This window comes from Polypterus senegalus, chromosome 4 (genome assembly GCF_016835505.1).
Source record: "Polypterus senegalus isolate Bchr_013 chromosome 4, ASM1683550v1, whole genome shotgun sequence".
In the NCBI taxonomy this organism is placed as follows: Eukaryota; Metazoa; Chordata; class Cladistia; order Polypteriformes; family Polypteridae; genus Polypterus; species Polypterus senegalus.
The window spans coordinates 251509000-251528735 of NC_053157.1; the positions used below are offsets into that span (position 1 = coordinate 251509000).

At 41.7% G+C, this 19736-nt stretch overlaps 1 protein-coding gene across 1 annotated transcript; it reads right to left on the reverse strand.

Moving 5' to 3' along the window:
* Positions 1-364: 364 nt before the first annotated feature.
* LOC120528484 (gastrula zinc finger protein XlCGF17.1-like) lies at positions 365-17828 on the reverse strand. The gene is made up of 2 exons (XM_039752660.1): positions 17800-17828; positions 365-3579 (listed from the first exon to the last, which is right to left on the reverse strand). Exon 2 carries the CDS (start codon positions 3506-3508, stop codon positions 2432-2434), a length of 1077 nt encoding a protein of 358 aa, XP_039608594.1. The 5' UTR covers positions 3509-3579; positions 17800-17828; the 3' UTR covers positions 365-2431.
* Between the last annotated feature and the right edge of the window lie 1908 nt (positions 17829-19736).

Sequence of the window (19736 nt, forward strand, 5' to 3'; positions counted from 1 at the left end):
TTAATGTAGACAAAGCGAGATTTGTCAGGAGCCGATAATCAGATGACGTACCGTCTTCAAAATCTAGACGCTGAGCCATCAACACGGTCAAAGTGAGAATAAGCCTGAATTTTTACTCACACACTGAAGATGATTAACAGTTGGATCCTCAATCTTGGACTGTGACTCACGTGTGATGAAGGGTGTGAGGCCGAGTGTCGGTGATGTGGCACTTAATTCTAGGGAGGCAACAGTGCAACACGTCCTAGCAACACAGTCAAGAAGGATAAAGATACAAAATGGCAACAGGCCACACTTACAATTTAGCAATAAAAACAGTTTATTAATTGCCAATTCATTATTAACATCAAATGCTCATGTATTAATAATCTCTAATGTACAAAGCCTTCAAGAACTCAAAGTAAAGAAGTAGAAAAAATATTTAAACAAACCAAAATGTCAAGAACTTTCACATTGTAACAGGCCTGGCTCATCTTTGATTAACTCTGCTGGTTATCAGATGAAACACAGAAAGCAAGCTGATGAAATGTCGGCTAACAGGAGCACCGCAGAACAATCCCACCACTCAGGTGAGTCCTTCTGAATGAAGACAGACCAGGGAGGGCAGCTGGCTTTGTTCACGTCTTACAAGTCTGTCCTTCTCAGAGTGCCATCCACTTTGTGCTCCAGTCCCAAACTCCAAATGTGCTACGGGGTGCAGTGGGGTTGCCGATCTGGAAGTGGCACTCTATACAGGGCTGATGAATGGTGCCATAAAAATCAACAGAAGTGACTGATAACAAATGCCACATTACGTGTTTGTGTGATCTTTGAGATGACGTTACAGTTTCAGAACATGCTAACTGATAAATAACAGACTTATTCAGTGCACGGTCACAGATTTGAAATCAAAACACATGAACTTTGAAGTCTGCATGTCACGGCTGCCCTCAACAGTCCACTCAGGAGTGACTGACAGTTCTTTCCACCAATCAGCTTTCTTCTTTTGTTTTCAGTTAGTACCTGCATTTTTTGTGCTGTCCTTTCTGATTTTGTCCAAGTCATGTCTGCCAATGAACATTTTTCACCTCCTGATTTTGTGGTTTCCATTTTTTATATTTTTCATAGCCAATGTGCCCTTTTTAGATAAGTCCTTGTAAGAGTTAAGCTATACTCACACATTTTAGAACATCAATGAAATAAAATGTAAAAAGAGTGTGGCCAAAAAATGAAACATAAACTTACAAAATACAGAAAGTCCAAGCAGAGTGAACCAACAGCAAGTAGTGAGGGGGTGAAATTTGACCTTCAGTGGTGGGGGTACAGAAGGGGCCACTTCTGCTTTTTGGAGTTTTCTATCCAGTAAATGAAGCCAAAGCTTTGTGTAGCTGACACTCTCTCAAAGTAGAGCTTTCTAATCGTCCATCCTGCTTTTGGAGTTTATTGAGCTCCTGTGGCCTCCAGCTATTGGTCTCGACATGAAGAAATGTTGTCTTGGGTATCGATATGAAAAAGGTGCTGAACTCAAACTGAAACTTGAACCAACACATTCGGAGTATAGAGCATCCTTCACACACCACCCAGGATATACTGACATGGAGCAAAGTAACATCCGTTATATTTTTAGGTTAATTTATCAAATTAACAGTTGGGTCAGCAGATATACCTGTGTATTTTCTGCTTTGTCTTCGTTTTTTCTCTCACTGTGTTCTGCATTCATTATGGTGTCCCAGTTCTAATAAAATAATTATTATTTTAAATAATATTCCTTCTATTCCTTAATTGATATTCTTCACAACTGTGGTCCCCCATGCTAACCCTATCATGCTGTTGTGATTCTCTCTTCAGGTCTTAAAGATTTCTCTTTGAACCCTGAATTTTTCATTTTATTTGTATTTTGATCTTCTTAAATTCCTACTTTTGGACTCGCCCTTGACACACAGCTGATGAATGTGTTTGGTTCGTAAATACTCTTTATCATTTATAAATGATAACCTAAATTAGTGTAAAAGTCTTTTTAATCCTATCTACATTGGTCTGTCATGTGACGGCTCTCTTTTTAGTCTTCTGTTCTCCTCGACTGTCCCTCTCCAGTACCTGATTGGACAGCAAGTAGGCCAGTCATTTATGACTATAAAAGTCACTGCCATCTGAAAAGCGTTAACCACATTTAGGACAACAGTGAGGTTTTTTCCTGCATCTATAAGTTGTTGAAGAAGATTCTTGTTGTTTGTGAAATATGTGTTGTATTTCAGTGTGTTTATTTCAGTGTGAATTCATATGTGGCTCTGAGGTCACCTTACATCTACGATCTGTTTGCCACTTTCAGTATTTTCTCCACTATTCTTATGTACTTATTAACTACTTTAAACTTGAGTCCTTTACCTCATTCAGAAGATTTTCCTTCAGTGTTTTTAGTTAAGGAGCAAAAGGAAATATCATTTGTCATTTCTTAGACAGACTTTACTCCAATATGACTTTGTGTGTGTGTCAGAAAACTTTTTTTGGAAGAGTACCCTTTACCACATTCAGAACAGGTGTATGGCTTCTCTCCAGTGTGGATCATTCTGTGGCACCTAAGTGTGGTTTGACGTGGGAATCGTTTGCCACATTCTGGACAGCAATAGGGTTTTTCTCCAGAGTGAATTCTCATGTGATCTTTAAGAGTCCCACGGTCTGAGAAAAGCTTGCCACAGTCAGAACAGCTGTGTTTCTTACCAGAATGAATTATTCTATGCTTGTGAAGAGAACTGTTATATGAGAATCGCATTCCACATTCAGTACAACTGTAAGGCTTCTCTCCAGTATGACTTCTTTGATGTATGTAAAGAGAACCAATACGTGAGAATTGTTTGCCACACTCCAAGCAACTGTGAGGTTTCTCTCCAGTGTGACATCTGATGTGACTTTGTAGGGTGCTTTGTTGTGAGAACTGCTTATCACATTCAGGACAACAATAAGGTTTCTCTCCAGTATGAGCTTTTATGTGGCGCTGAAGTGAGTATAAACCTAAGAATCGTTTCCCACATTCAGAACAGCAATGAGATTTTTTTCCAGTATGGATTTTAGTGTGTCTATCAAGACTTCTCTGGCTTGTATAACCTTTGTCACATTCAGAACAGACATACTGCTTTTTCTCTTCCTTATGAATTTGCGTGTGCTTTTGAAAAGTGCGTTTGTCAGAAAATTGTTTGCCACATTCTGGACAACAATAAGGTTTTTCTTCTGTGTGGATTTTTCTGTGCAGCTGAAGATGGCTTCTTGTTGAGAAATACTTACCACAAACAGGGCAACAATGTGTTTTTTCACCAGTGTGAATTTTCATATGCTTATTAAGATCATTTTTCTGTGTGAATTGTTTGCCACATTCCAAACAACATTTTTTGTCAGTGTGAATTTGGATTTCTTTCTCCACTTGCTGTCGATCAGTTTTGATCGCATCTGTCTTTGTTGCTGCAGTAGCAGGGGGAGAACTGCACTGGAAAAAGGCTGCTGTCAGGTTCTCTGATCCACTTGCTGATTTCTTCATACCTTTCTCTTTGTATTGAAGAGAGGGCTGACCAAATGAAGGTGGAAAGAAGCTGCTATTCTTCTGAAAATCTGAAATAAAACAAACATGTTAACTATTATTATAATTAATATTTTCCTGACATGTTTATCCAAGTCAACTTACAACGTTTGAGACACAATTGGTTACATTTCTCTTTTTCTTCCAATTGGAGCACAGGCAGGTCATGTGACTTGCTTGAGGTCACATGGTATCAATAGCTGAATTTGAACCTGCATCTTCAAGGTTTGATGTCCAAATTCCTAACCACTACCCACGTTTTAAAGTAAATAAAACAGCACAAGTAAAGTGGTGGCACACTGGTTGGAGTTCCTTCATCACACTGAGGTGCCATTTATGGTCTGGTCTTTCTTTACATGTTCTGCTGCTGTCTGTTCAATTTCTCCACCTTTCTCTCATATGTGAAAGACAGGCCTGATCTGATCAATCAATCACAAATCGAAATCAGCCAATTTTCACTCCAAATGACTTGACCGATGATCAGCAAAATTAGCTGACCTTAACATCTGATCTTGAATGATAGAAAGCCAAAGTTCCAACATTACCAAAATACTAAAACACGTCTACGCCAGTCTAACAGTTTAATTGCCTTCCTACAAGAGATAAGGAATTTGCGGTTTGTAATATATGTGCAAAAAGAAGTCAGTGATGGACGATTCTTTGCTAATACTATCAACAATACAAACTTTATTCAGCATCTGAGAAGTCAACACAAAATGGACTGGTGTGAAGAATGAGCTGTTCAAAGGCTGAGGCGACCATCAAACTTAGTCTAGCTCAGTCGCCTACACTTACTCGGCCTCCAATAATGGCAGCACTTAGAAAACTCAACCTTATAATACAGGGAGCAAGAACACCAAAGATTTACTGTGACTGCAAAAACAGTGGAATTCATAAGCCTGGACAACCAGCTACTTTCATTTCAGGAAGATGTCACCTTCTAGATCATTTATATTCACGATTCTATCTGCTGGTGCACAAGGATTTTACAGATGTCACTTTGGCGGAATCGTATTTAACTTTGCACACAAATCTCAGCAGTCTTCTACAAGATAACGTCACTAAATTCAGTTTTACAAACGACCTTTGGAGTTCAAGCGTGTTTCCAGTGTCAATGCTGAGACTTTCTGTGCACTGGACAAATTAAAACTTTGAACTGAAACAAGCAACTCTCCTCTGCCAAGAATTCACAGGCCAGCATAAGACTGAAGCTCTTGATGCCAAGTGACACAATGTGCTCCAAGCCGGTAACTTTACAAAATAGAAAGTGTATGTCAGACTGAGTGATAATAACAAGCATATCACAAAGGCCATGGGAGATGCTGACTTACCAGCCTGCTGTGCACGGCACTCGCCATTCAACTGGTGGGGAGCACAGAAGTTCTGTCACAGCCTTTCTTGGCTCCTGTCTGGTTTTATACTTGCTCTCTTTGAAGTTGCATCTCTCAGCGTTCCTCACAGACCTTTACTCCTCCTCATGTGTCTCACACTCACACTTCCTCTCTAGTCACGTCACCAAAGCCAAACTGACTTTATTCTTTCATTAAAGAGTGCATTTTTGAGGCTCTGGTCTTTTAATGTTTACGGCAGCAAATATAATGAATTATGGGACACAAGAAAACGCACCTGAACTTTTCTTTCCAGAAGGCAGCCTGCTGTCACTGTATCCTTGATATTTAGTGTTGTTTTATAGTTATGTACGAGTGTTTGTTGGCCAATTTATTTGAATAATGAATTAACCAGGTATTAGATATTTTGACTAAAATCCCTTTAATTAGCCTTTCAGTGAATGTGTAGTGTCACACACTTGCACTTGAGAGGCAGCTAGAGGGCTTAATTAATAGTAATACCATACCGGACCAGTGGGTGGCAAGTTGTAATAATCATGTCTCTCCATCCACTGCAGACTATCCTCAGGAAATTCCACTAGGTGCTGGCACTTTTGATGACATCACTTCCGGTACCGACGTCATTGATGATGCCACTTCTGGTCCCGGCCCTCCCGATAACGTCAATTCCAGTCCCAGAAACATCACTTCCAACTCTGGTCCAGAGAATGTCACTTCCTTTCATGGCCTTTAAGGCCACCATTTTATCCAACCTGAGTCAGTTGTGTTTGGACTTCAACCTGAACACAACTCTAATATATGGGTGGCTGCCCCAAACCTGGTTGATGTACCTGTGTCATTTTAATCACAATGACGTAGTCGGCAGGATGCAAGCCCAGAAGAAACCAGGATTGGACCTGAGAGATAACCAGGTGGGAGAGTGCCAGAGCCGAGTTTCTGGGCGGGGGGTTTGTCCTGTTGTTGGGAAAGACCTGGTGCAGGCCCCTTTCTCATTAGAAATGTCCAGGCTAGTGGAAAAAGGCCTTTTGTTTGTACCCATGTCCAGATAGTGCAGCAGGTCACCTGCTTTCTTTTGCTCACTAACTTCCCTGATGATTTCACTCAGCTTGTCTGAGGAGACTTTCAGAACATTGATGAGCTCATTGAGTTCATCAAAACATCTAGGACAGCCTCGCAACCTGGGAGAGTAGCGCAGTCCCTCAGGGGACACTATAGGGATTACGTCCCACAAAATCTGCCTATCCCTGATGAACTGGAGCCTGTTCCAAGGTCCTCACGCCCATGGGTGGGCAACCCGTTCGGGAATGATGTTAAATGCAGCTGGAGGGAGAAGGGGGATTGTTTGCACTTATAAACCCCTAGACAATGTCACATACAGGAATAGTGATACTTAATGGATTTAAGGTCCAAGTTCTTTTCGATTCCGGCAGCAACATTTCCATTGTTGATCGTCAACATGTACTACCACGACAATGGGTGAAAGTGAAGACCAGTATTACTTGTATACATGGAGAAATTCGACAGTGTAAAACTTTCCTATATTTCATCAGCCAAGGAGTATCGCTAAAGAATTTCCCTGAAGTGGGACTGGTCTAACAATAAATGCGAGTCATAGTACCGACTACTCCCAATTATAAATTAGGCCTGGCTACAGATGGGAATGACCCATCTCAAGCTGTCTCCACGTTGTGTAATCAGCCGGCGGCAAGAGAAATTTAGAGCCAATAGGCGGATGGGGAAGTTTCTGGACTGTCGCAGGCCGAAACGTCATCTCTAAGGGCCTTGAAGAGCCGAAAGGAATCCCCGCTCCTTGAGATCAGACCGGACCCTCTCTCCGAGATTTAGTTTCCAATTTAAACATACTCCGACTTCTTCCAATAGGGAGCAGTGGAATGACGACTCACTGAAATTTGCTAAGAATGCAGTTTTACTAGTCCATTGCCAATGCACTCATCAGCCCACGCCACAAGGACCTCACTTTGGGGGAGAATGGGGGGTGCGGAAGCTGTTGTTAATACCACAAACCTACTGGCGGCAGGTCTGAGAAATGGCATTTTGACATTAGAGCGTGATAAGCTCCAATTCTATAGGCCTGGAATTAAAGAGGAGGTCTGCTATTTGTGTCTCTTGCCCAATGCGTTAATTACAGTAAATTCCTAGAAGGGACCAAGCTCCTGTCGCTCCCCTTCCCCTAATTGATGTCCCCTTTGAAAGGACTGGGGTTGATATAGTAGGCCCCCTAGAGCCCTCAGCCTGAACCCGAGAACACAAATATATATTGGTTCTCGTGAATCATGTGACCCGCTATCCAAAGGCTGCTCCTTTGTGCTCAGCCATGTCAAAAGTGATCACACGGGTATTTGTAGGGGTCTTTGTGCAAGATGGCATTGCTAAGGAAATCCTCATGGATCAAGGGATGCCTTAAACCTCGGAGTAGTTTAGGGAAATGGCCAAGTTACTTAAAATAAAGCACTTAAAGACTGAGGTGCATCATCCTCAAACCGACAGTGTAGTCGAGAAGTTTAATCAGAATCTTGAATAAATGCTTCACACGGTGGTCAGCGGGGACGGGAGGACCTGGGATCAGTTCCTCCCCCTCGTTGAAGTTCCACAAGCCTCTACGGGATTTTCGCCCATCGAATTACTATATGGATGACAACCTCGGGGAATATTGGATATTTTATAAGCAGGCTAGGAAGGAGAGGCTCTTCCCTCTACCAATATTAGAACATTAGAACACTCTTGACGAGAACAGGCCATTCAGCCCAACAAAGCTCACCAGTGCTATCCACTTATTTCTTCCAAAAAACATCAAGTCGAGTTTTGAAAATCCCTAACGTCTTACTGTCTACCACACTACTTGGTCGCTTATTCCAAGTGTCTATCGTTCTTTATGTAAAGAAAAACTTCCTAATATTTGTGCAAAATTTACCCTTAACAAGTTTCCAACTGTGTCCCCGTGTTCTTGATGAACTCATTTTAAAATACAAGTCTTGATCCACTGTACTAATTCCCTTCATAATTTTAAACACTTCAATCATGTCACCACTTAATCTTCTTTTGTTTAAACTGTAAAGGTTCAGCTCTTCTAATCTTCCCTCATATTTCAACCCCTGTAGCCCTGCGATCAGCCTAGTCGCTCTTCTCTGGACCTTCTCTAGCGCTGCTATGTCCTTTTTGTAGCCTGGAGACCAACACTGCACCCAGGACTCCAGATGAGGCCTCACCAGTGCATTTAGTGCTGGGCGGTATGACCTAAATTCCATATCTCGGTATTTTTCAAAATTATACTGGTTTCAAGGTATACAACGGTATATCCCACGCATGAGTGGATGTTAACCACATTTTTCACTGCAATTACTGCAGTAGACTGGCTAAGAATAACTTATTCCACTGTCATGAGAATTGTACATTTTAATGTGCACACAAGTATTAATACAGGTCTGCATGACCCCATAAAGTGATCATTTTCAAGGGGGTGGCACTAATGAAGAGAAGGAATCACATTACATGACAGGTGCAGTCAAATTATAGAACCTTTTAATTGAACAAATTTTGTAAATAACTTAAACTATAATTTTGACAACATATTTTCAACAATCCAAAGAGGCATTTAGACTTAGTAAAATATCCATAGGTGTTTGTCAAAAGTTGTATTGTACTGAACATGTCTTAGAAAAGGAATAAACAGTAAATAGTTTATATAAACGACTCCAACTCACTTACCTTATTTTTGATACTTCTATCATTAAGGCAAGCAGTTTTTAATGTGTTACTAATTCTACATTTAAATGTTTGTTTAGAATTTACATTTCTATGCATTTTTATTCCTACACCGATTAGCCTACACATACGCCTCCACAATACATTGGTGCCCCTCCAGTTCAGATGTAACCCAGAACAGGTCCCATCTCTTCCAAAAGGAGTCTCAACGCTCCATAAACCTGTACCCTTCTACCCTGCACCAAGATTTGAGCCACGTGTTAAGCCTTCTAATCTCCTCAATCTTACCTGAACTGGCGCGTGGCACAGTAAGAAATTTGGAGAAGACTACCTTGTCAGTTCTGCTCCTCAGCTTGGCACCTAACTCTTTGAATTTGGATCACAGAACTGACAGACTAACCTTATGTATGTCGTTTTTTCCAACATGGACAATGACAACTGGATCCACCCCTGCTCTGGCCAAGAGCCTATCCACCCTTCCATGGAGGTTCCCCACCAGTGCACCCGGAAGGCAACACACCGTGTGAGACTCTCTCTCTCTGGACCACAGCTGCGCTTCAATCCCCCTAATGATTGAATCCTCAACTATCACTACCTCTCTCTTTTTGGGAACTGGTCTTGAGATGGCCCGTTGGGGCTCCTCACCCTTGTCTACCACCTCAGAATTATCAGAGAAAACATCCAATTCTTCAGGGACATCATAATGGTTTGACACTTCTAATTCAGGGCTTGATGCCCCCTGGACAGTGTGCACCCTTTACCTTACACCTTGTGAGCGCGACCCACCTATTTCGACCTGTCTGGTCTGGAATCTCCTTCCGCGCCACCTTAGGGGTGCACACTATCTCTCTAAAGGACACCTGGGTCAAGTCTGCCAATTCTCTATTACAACGCAGGACAGTTCAGTGACCCTGAGCTCGAAGTGCTGGATCAGCTGGCATCTCTTTCAGATGTGGCCCTCATAGACCAACTGGCTCTTCCAAACCATCATCTAAAAAGTCCAACATCCAACAGGATTTACATTGCATTGGCCTCATTATTAAAATTTGATTTGGGATTAGTAAAACTGACTTAACATTTTTTTTCTTTTCTTAAAATGATTTAACTTAAATGGTAAAACTAAGATCTGCTACAGCTGTTTTACACCTTGTCTCCTGTACTGTCCTGTTCTCCCTCTCAGCTGCCTGCTATTTGTCTTTCTATGAGGTGAACTTTACTTTTCTCCGTCTCTTCTCTAACTTATAAACTCTCCACTTGCGCTGTTTGTATTCCTCCTATTAATAAACCCTTACGCTTTCGTCCGCTTAACTGTTCTACCTCTGGACCACTAAGGACTGTTTAACCTAAAATAAACAAATAAATAAAACTTTACTACCCTAAATACTCCTACAGCCCCTTGTGTCTGATCAGGTTGTCTAAATGATGGCTGCTGACCTTCGCACTGCTGAGCCTTCACCTTTACTGCTTTGAAGTCAGCCGCGGCCTTTTTCTCATTTCTTATGAACTAAGTAATCGCTGTTACGACGACCTGGTTATTTTCTTACAAAAGCCGCTATCAGTTACTGCTGCTTTCTACCCTGCCTCCTCAATGTTAGTTCAAATACAGATAACAAGATCAAGTACACGCACAAGTACAAGTAACTTTTCCAAGTGCACCTCCAAACACCCAGCTACTTTTGCTCTTGTGTGGGCAAAAAAAAAAAAAAAAAAACTTCTAAAGGGAAAAAAGCTTTAAAAATTCCCACACTGTTCCTCATCGGGAACCAAAACCCAAATTTTTCAGAGAAAAAAGTAATTTATTTTTATTTAAATCTCACACCACAGAACACACCAAAAACTCTCAACAGACTCTAGTGTTTGCAAAGCACATGTCAGCCACGTGATCAGCACTAAAAGCTGTGTCATGTATATATTATAGAATATATCAGAATACATCGTGCATTTATGTGATCGATTTGGAAAATTTCAACCTATTTTAAAAACTTACATGGAAGAGGCGCAAGCAGCACAGGCCCACTACTATAACTGCGGTACGACTCTCCAAGAATTTAATCTGGGGGATCGTGTCATTGTTTTAGTTTCTACCTCCCAGTCTAGGTTGCTAGCCCATTGGCAAGGCCCTGTGGTATAGCGGGTCCACAGCTCACTGAGCAAAGGCCATTCATTTTTAAATAAATAATCCCCACTCTCGTGGCGGCTTAGCGAGGGGGCGTTGGGCCATGGCGAGCCGCGGGACGCTCGGGGGTGTGAGCGTTTCTCACCGAGTCCACAGGTGAGGAACTGCCCACATCCGTGATTGCTCCCGTGGCTAATATGCTACAGCTGTGATGGCCCCTGGTCATTTTATAAAGAAGCGCGAGTCGGTCGAAGAAGGAGAAAGGAGAGGAAAAGAAAAGAAGGAAGGAAACGGAGGTTGGAAGCAGGAAGTAGTGAGGAGAAGAGAGAGCACAAGCAATTCGGTGCAGGAGGAAGTGAGCAAACGCTCGCAGGCAGCTGAAGGCAGCCTGGGTGTTTGGCTAAAACCCGGGAGAAGTGGTTGTGGTCACCCCCGCAGACGTTTTGCTTTGTAGGGCGGTAGTGACTGGGAAGGTGCAGGACTCTCGGCGGGAGTTAGCGGGAGTCGGGACTTGGGACGCGGAGTCCCTAACGTGACAGCCTTGGCCGTTAAGGGATTCCCAAGTTGCTGTCTGGAGGAGCCGACCGGAGCCAAGGATCGGTGAGGCAACTGACAGCAATAGCAGTAGTAGGAAGAAGGTCAGCTGCAGAGTGAGTGTCTCTCTTGTTACAGGCCCCGATGGGTGAAGCAAAAGGGACGCTTGTTTTAAATGAAGGCACCGGGTTTGTCAATTGTTTTTAAGACTGCTTCCAAAGAAACATTTTAACCTTCGATTTTAAAGGATTGTTTTTTTTTTTCTGTTCTTATTGTTTTAACCTCCACGTTTTCTTTTAATGGATTATTTATTTAATGAAGAATTTGGAGCACTGCACTTTACATGGAACACTGTTTTTGTTTTGATTGTTTCTTTTAAATAAAAGCACTGTTTCACTTTCAACCATACCCTTGCTCAGATGTTTGCCTCCACTGACTAGCTCATCGGTAACATTACCGACGGTGTTGGGTTAAGGGGCTCCCGAATAGCAGATGGGAGTGTGGAGCTAGAACCCACATCGTCACAGGCCCCTATGAAATTAAGGAGAAAAAAGAACTTGTCGATTGTTTTGTGAAACAACCCAATCATCGACCGAGTGAATGAGTATATCATGTAAACTTGCTGAAGCTGTGGAATGAAAAGGATCCCGATCCCTCCTCCGCTCAGCCCCGTTCTTTCTTTGCTCAGAAAAATACCCTTAACTCTGGTACTGAATTAAATTCCAGACAGAGAAGGGAGCACAAACCAGCTATCCCATCTGTACTGGTGGTAATAGGCAAGAAACCAGGAAGGACCTCTCTGATTGCGCACAACATTGTGACAGAGCCCGGGGTTATCGTTCGAGAGTGCCCCTATTGTCCTCCCGAGGTGTTGTGATGAGAAATTGTGCGTACAAGTTGATAAATATTTTATATGTCTTTATTTGTAACTTAGACAAAGCAATGCAATATTAGAGTTACATTATTGATAACAGCAGCAATGGTTTGATGGTTTAAGAACCCTTCTGCCCTTTTAGAGTAATTTTACGACAGGGTTGGGGTGAAGTGCCTCAAATCAGTTTGGTAAATGTTTATCTGCTGTTTCTCCGTCAACACCCCACAGGAAAGCCAGACTGCCAAACTGCCAAGCTTTAGCTCAACAAATGGTTTTGGGGGATGGCAGGTGTGAAGGTATTCTGTCCCCCTATTGGTGTGAAGTATGGCTATTTGGAATTGGCTTGTATCAAAAGCTTTTAAGTACCATGACGCCCTATTGGCTGTAGGGGTTGGACAGAAAACCTATAAATTTGCTTGTTTACGTCACTCTCTCTCTCTTACCAAACTGATGAAAGACCTTCTCAAACACCATGAACTGAAAAGATGAAGAGCACAACTTGGCAGCCATATTGAGACAGGCATGTGGCCTGTTCTGAAGAAAGCTGACCACAAATGAGGCCTTAACTAGAGACATTTTAAGTAACTAACAACTCTGTGTGACACCTGAAACTACACCTCACCATTAATCAGGTTGTACGGTTGCCAATATTCAAATGTACTTTGCATATTGTTATTATTTATGAAGATTATCAATAATACATTATTATTTAAAGTGTAACTTAACTTCTGCTTGTGTTTTTACTACACCTAATTGCCTGAGGTTATAGATGTAGAAGGGAAAGTGGGGAGTAGTTATATACTATAATACCTTATAAACAGTGGTAAGTATGTGAGATTTGAGGCATTCTGACAAAGGCTACATATTAAAAATGCAAAAGGGAAAAGTAGAGAAATATATTACTCCACCAAGACAAAACAATTGGCGTAGTCCGGTAGGATCTTGGGGTAACCATGTTTTACACTCGGTTTGCAAATACTGTTGATGTACATGTACTGTATGTGCTTATGTATGTGAATTTTAGGGCACCCAGTGTAGAAATGTGGTGGAAGTAAAACATTGTTTGGTTGCTGAATGGAATATAACCAACAAAGTGTAGAGACTTCATGTGTGTCACGAGGACACCCGCATGTTTGTTAGTCCCTAATTGAAGTGCTAGGGAATGTTGGGACATGCATGCATTATTCATACGGCACTTATTCGTTCAGGATCTTTGTGTATGTATGTGTATGTTTGCTTACAGGGGCAAAAGTAGGCCAACCCATAACAAATTTGGCAAATTGTATCAGAGTAGAATTGTGGACTCAGAAATGCCTAAATTCACATTAAAGTCAGCCATCTTCCAGTGGAGTGGCAGAAGCAATCAGGCTAAAGCTAGGAAATGGAAACCTGTGGTGGAGGTAGAGAAGGCAGAAGCTGAGCTGAGTGTGCCACAAAGTGTTAGGGGGCTGGAAGGATTAAAATCAGGAAAACTGAAATCAGGTTTAAAGAAGACAGCTGCTGTTATAAGAGATTTACTATCCTGTATTATTGGTAATAAGGAAGATCAGTATGAGAAAGAAAATAAAGTAGATGAAAGTAAAAGTTGTGGAATGTTGTGTGAACGTTTTGAAAGACGTAACAGTTGGTGTGAAGAATGTAAAGTGTTAGCATGTAGAACACCCACTGCTGAAGTGGAAAGCACAGAAAGCAGCACAAGAAGTGTAAACCACCCATGGTGATAGTTAGGGTGATAGTAACCGGATCAGACTGGAACCCTAAAACATGGGTGGGTGACTTAGAGGAGACAGATGTGTGTTTAGAAAAAGAGTGGGAATGTGAGTGTGAGGAAAAGGAGATGCATGAAAGGAAGGGAAATCAGCAAGGGTGTTACCTTCCATTATTCTACACTGCACCACCATCTCCAGGCAATTCTGACGTCTGTCCAGGATTTAAAGAACATGCTACACTGATAGATATTTCACCACTGTTAGGAAAGGTAACCAGTGCTGCACTGAAATTTGATTTAGGACAAAAAAAATCAGATAAAAGGCAGAGAATCTGGTGAGTGTGAATGACAATTGTTGACTAGACGGCATGAAATGGATACTGGCATATTGGTACTGAGTAAAGAAAGTGTGGAAATAAAACAAGGAACAATGGAAATGAAAGAAATTCAAGTGCTTGGATGTGAAAGGTCTGAAAGTGCTAGTGCAAGAGTGGCTGAGTTAGAAAGAAAGTGCACCAGTTTACAATTTGGTTTGAATGAAAGAGGACAAGCCAAAGAACAAAGAATGGTGGACGGAGCAGCAGGAAGGTTTACAAACTCAGACAGCAAGTCAGGAATGCACAGAGGAGTGAAAGTCCTAACAGCTCTGCTAGGCCGGTCAGTAATTATAAAGCACACACATTTAGGTTCAGTAATTCAAAACCTGACTGACCAGTTGTGTAAAAAGACAGCCTATGAAACTCCATGTAATAAAATGGAGAAAAGTGAGCTGGCCTTGACTAAAGAACACAGGTCAGTTTTAGGAGAGATGTTGGATTTAGCACTTGGATTCTGGAGAGGTTTTAGATTACACTTTCAGGTAGCAGTTACCATACAATAAAAAAGGACACACAGGCAATGAAAAAAAAAATAGAAGAGTAGCGCAGGAAGACAGGAAAGGGAAAATAGTTCTTTATGTGTCAATTTCCTGATCTTTAGCAATAGTGCAACTTCTATTGTGAGGTTTTATGGACTTTGGGTTGGTGCAGGTAATAAACAGCGAAGGAAATTAGCAGAGTAAAATCCATGCAGGAGATCAGGTTACCACTAGAGCATTGGAGTAGAGTGGCAGTGTGGCCAAGCTGTTCCAATGAATGCGCAGAAGCAAAGTTTGAGTGTTGGCACCAGGTCGACAACCAAGAAGATGAGATGGACAGAAACTGCTTGTCACCTTCCATTTTACAGACCTGCCTACATAGCAGAAAAAATAAAGAAGCGAGGAAAAAACGACAAGCAAAGACTAAAGGCAAAGACATGAAGAAGAACTGAAGAGACAGCAAGAAAAAGACACTTACTGGTGTTCAAGTGAGTAACAAGTCCACAGGCCACATAAGAATAAGGCTAGTCACAATAGCTATAGTTTAAAAAGAAAGGTACACTGAGCAAAGTGGTGAAGCAGGTGCAGCTGGTACAGTTACTAGTCATATGGACTCCGATGTTTAGGTAAAGTTTAATTGGGACAACACAAAAGCCCTGCTGCGGTTGTCAGCTGTGGTACAAGCACAGGACCAGTGGGCCGATTCTGAACTTAGGTGTTTAGCACAACAAGTCTGCATATGGTGAACAAACAACTCTAGGGGTGGCCTACAGGGGGAATGATGAGAGTTGTGTAGCTGTGATGTCTCATAGTGGTGATGCCAGCCTATGCTGGTAAAGGTAGATGGCAGTCAAGGGTTACACCATGCGTAGAAAAGCACAACAGGCAACCAAGTCAACCCCAAATGTGTGAAGAGGGGCCACAAATGTTGGTTTGTGAACAGTTTATGCAATGGCACATGTGCTCTCACTTGGGCAGAAGTGGTTGTACTGGCACCTGTGGTAGGTTACCTTTCAAATTTTTGATGTTAATTGTAGAGCTGCATATGTTTAAATGGAGAACTATACAGTTACAAATTCTGTAACAGATATTATCATAATGACAGACGACAGCCAGACGACAGCCGAGAGATCCAAAGAAACTCCCCGCCAACAGAACTGCAGAATACATGAAGAAATTGTGAATAAAGATAAAAACGATATTTGAGTCAGCAGCATCGGAGGTGAATCTTTATCTCTGTGAACCTCATACCACAAGAGATGCTGGGCCACTGGCTTTCTTGACGACCAATAAAAGTCGTCATCCTACCTGTACCCTCCTTATACGAGTGAGGACAGCGAGGGTCTGTTCAGTACGGCAGCACACGTCGTGGATGACAAGAGGACCAGACTGTCCTCAGAACATGCAGAGATGTTAATATTCTTAGATAAGAACCTGAAGCGTTCACCAAGACTGTCTCATTTTCTTCTTGTCGTAGTAGATGGCAACAAATATCTAATTGAACATTTAATTGAATTAGAAATGTGGAGTATGATTAAGACAGGCCTTTTGGTTTTCTTAGCTTGTTTTTGTTCCATCATGTGTGTATTATGGATAAATGTTCTTTGTGTATGCTGTATGCAGTAGCACTTTATTATGGAATATGAAGTTTATGTATGGCTAAAATTACATTTATTATTTAAAAAAAATAATCCATCCATTCTCCAATTCACTATATACTAAATAAAGAGTCACGGGGGTCCGCTGGAGCCAATTCCAGCCAACGCAGGGCACAAGGCAGGAACCAATCCTGGGCAGGGTGCCAACCCACCACAGGTCTCCTAAGTATTATTATTAGTGATATCAGCAGATCCTAATGGAATGAAATGGGTGATCAGTATCAGCTCTAAAGACTCAGATCAAAGCCTCCCTACCCAATCATGTGTCTGAATTTGGGTTTTCTCTTCTTAATTGTAACATATGTGATGATATTTACATCCTCTAGAACCTAATCTGGACTAAAAATAAACACACAAATATATCCGCTTGTATTAGGGGGACACAGTGTTTAGCACAGCTGGTTTATTGTTCAGGTGTCCTGGGATCAAATCTTACCCACAGTTGTTCTAAATAGGGGCTCTGAATGGCATTTCTGGTTATTCTGGTATTTCTGGTTATTCATCACCAAAAACATGCAAGTGAAGTGGAGTGTTGACTCCAAATTGACCTGATGTGACTGTGAGAGACTGAAGGGCCCAAGATCATCTCCAAGTAAAGATTTCACACCATGGCCAACTTGTCCAGGACATGCTGCCCAACAAGTTCAGGCTGAGAGCAGAACACAAGATGCTGAAAGAAGACCCTGAGACCCCCTGAATGTCATCATGGCTCGTACAGGTAGCTCTTGTCACTGTTAACATCAAAGTGCACGAGATTACCATTAGAAAGATGAGGTGAGCACTGGCTCGAGCAAATTCACTCTTATTTAGTGTACAGGGGTGAGGATTTGATTCTTATTTATTTATTTCTTTTTGTGGACATTTCTACCTTAACTGCCACACAATTTAAGAAATAAACATGTCTTTAACAAAATATTTCTTTTGATATTTTCATTGAACATAATACGCTGTTGGCCTAACATACGTCACAGCTTTAGTCAGTGATGATGTTCAAGTCGTGCGCTCAACACTTTAGATTTTTCCTTATTCACCAAAGTTTTTCTAATTAATCATTTATCAGGTAACCTGTTGTTTGTTTTCTTGGGCCCGAGCAGGTGGTCTTGATCCAAGTTCAACTAACTGTGTTTTCCACTCTCATTTCAATCTTCTAAAAACATCAAAACATCCAGTGTTAGAATTAATAACTGCTCTCTTTCTTTTATATTCCATCCATCCATTTTCTAACCCGCTGAATCCAAATACAGGGTCACGGGGGTCTGCTGGAGCCAATCCCAGCCAACACAGGGCACAAGGCAGGAACCAATCCTGGGCAGGGTGCCAACCAACTGCAGGACACACACAAACACACCCACACACCAAGCACACACTAGGGCCAATTTAGAATTGCCAATCCACCTAACCTGCATGTCTTTTATATTTAATCACATTACTCACTTATTCCAACACTCCCAGGTGACTCTTCTCCTTCTCTCCCATTTCTCTCAGTGATTTTCTCTTCAGACTCTGTCAACTCTGATTTCAGCTCTGCAGAATTTTCCTGCGCAGCCAGTCGTCTCGTATTAGTGGACCAGGGCTGTAAAATGGATGGAGATTCTTCACAGGCATCTTGCTTGAAAATCTCCTCAGTTTCATGCTTTTGAAGTTCAAAACAAATGGAGAAATCATTCAAATCCTCGGCTTTAATGACAGCAGTCACCCTCTTGCTCTCCTCCTCCTCTTTATAAACTGACATTCTTTCTTCGTGATCCTCCAGCTTCACACAAACATCCTCTGGTGTGAGCCGCTCACAGTCCTCTTCTTTAATGTCCACCGCTCTTTCATCCACACCATCTTTTTTGGCAGAGGCCATGCTCTGTGGGAAACTCTTCTCTGTCTTTAAGTGTCTGTCCTTCTCTTCTCAGATTCACTTCTCACATGGACAGCCCTGAGCTGGAGGCAATTAAACACCTCAGTGTATGGCCAAGTGAAATGGGAAAGCCCTGTGAAAATAAAAGTGTGAGAATTAACTTCATAAAGTCAATAAAAATAATGAGTACACTTCAGGGTCACAGTGCCCTCCATAAGGTTTGGTTCAAAGACACATTTTACTTCATTTCCTCCTCTGCCTCACAGTTCAAAATTACAATTCCAACAATTCAGATGTGATCAAAGTGCACTGCAGACCTTCATTAAAGGGAAATTGCATACATTTCAGTCCCACCATGTAGATATGACAACACTTTATCTACACGGCACCATCATGTTTGGACACAGCAATGGCAGGTCTATTAAAGACGTCATATTTAGGGCTTTGTTGGATATCCTCGCTGGACTTGAACTGCGCATCGGGAGCTTCATTCTGTTAAGTTGATATATTTTATATCTTATATATGTGCTTCTATTTGTGGGATTAAGAAACTGAATCCCGACTGGGAATAAGACATTTGGGGTTTGATGAGAGTGGTTTTGTACAGCTTTTTACGCTCCAGATGTCATGATGCATGTTTTCAATCTGTAAACATTTAATGTTTAAGAATCATGAGTAATAATTCACATAATTACAATCTCAGGTACTGAAGACCTGGGGCCTCATGTATAAACGGTGCGTACGGACAGAAATGTTGCATAGGAAAGTTTGCACGTTCAAATCGCGATGTATAAAACCTACACTTGGCGTAAAGCCACAACCTTTTCCACGGTACCTCATGCCTTGTTGTACGCAAGTATTGTGCTTGGTTTTGCATACTGGCAGTACCCAGCGTCAAAGCAATGCTACTGTTCCTGTGTATTTACCCTTTATTTCTTAGAACCACATTCCTAACGCGGCTTTATAAATACACTGAAACTAGCCGCATATTGTTTATTAGTGTAAGGCATCGGATTGTAATTAACTTGTAACAATATAATGGTCCAAGGAATAGCCATAGTATTCCAAATACCAGAACTGCTTTAGTGTTGTTACTGACACTGCACCTTCTTCTTCTTCTATTAGCTGCTCCCATTAAGAGTTGCCACAGCGGATCATCTTTTTCCATATTACTCTCACTGCACCACTCGGAGTATTTATATCACTGTATCTGAGTGTGAATCACAGCAGCAGCTGATCGGAAAGAGAATTATCGGTATACAGCTTCAAGGACACGCTGTCTCAGCCACTGCAAAACGTTTAATAGCCTTTCCTCTACGGACCTCGCGGTTCAGAAACAGTTTCATCCCAAGAACTATAAACGCACTCAAATCAGTCCATCAAGTGCTCCTTGTAGAACTGTTAGGACTTATAAGTACAATCACCTCACTGTAAACTTGCACTACAGTTATAATATCGCACAACCTGAGCCACTTTATAAAGTGCGTATTTACATATGATGATGATATCATTTTTAAAATGAAAT

What these genes read in the sequence shown, in the direction of transcription:
- LOC120528484 (XM_039752660.1), bottom strand. Translation starts at nt 3,508, where the DNA reads ATGAAGAAATCAGCAAGTGGATCAGAGAACCTGACAGCAGCCTTTTTC.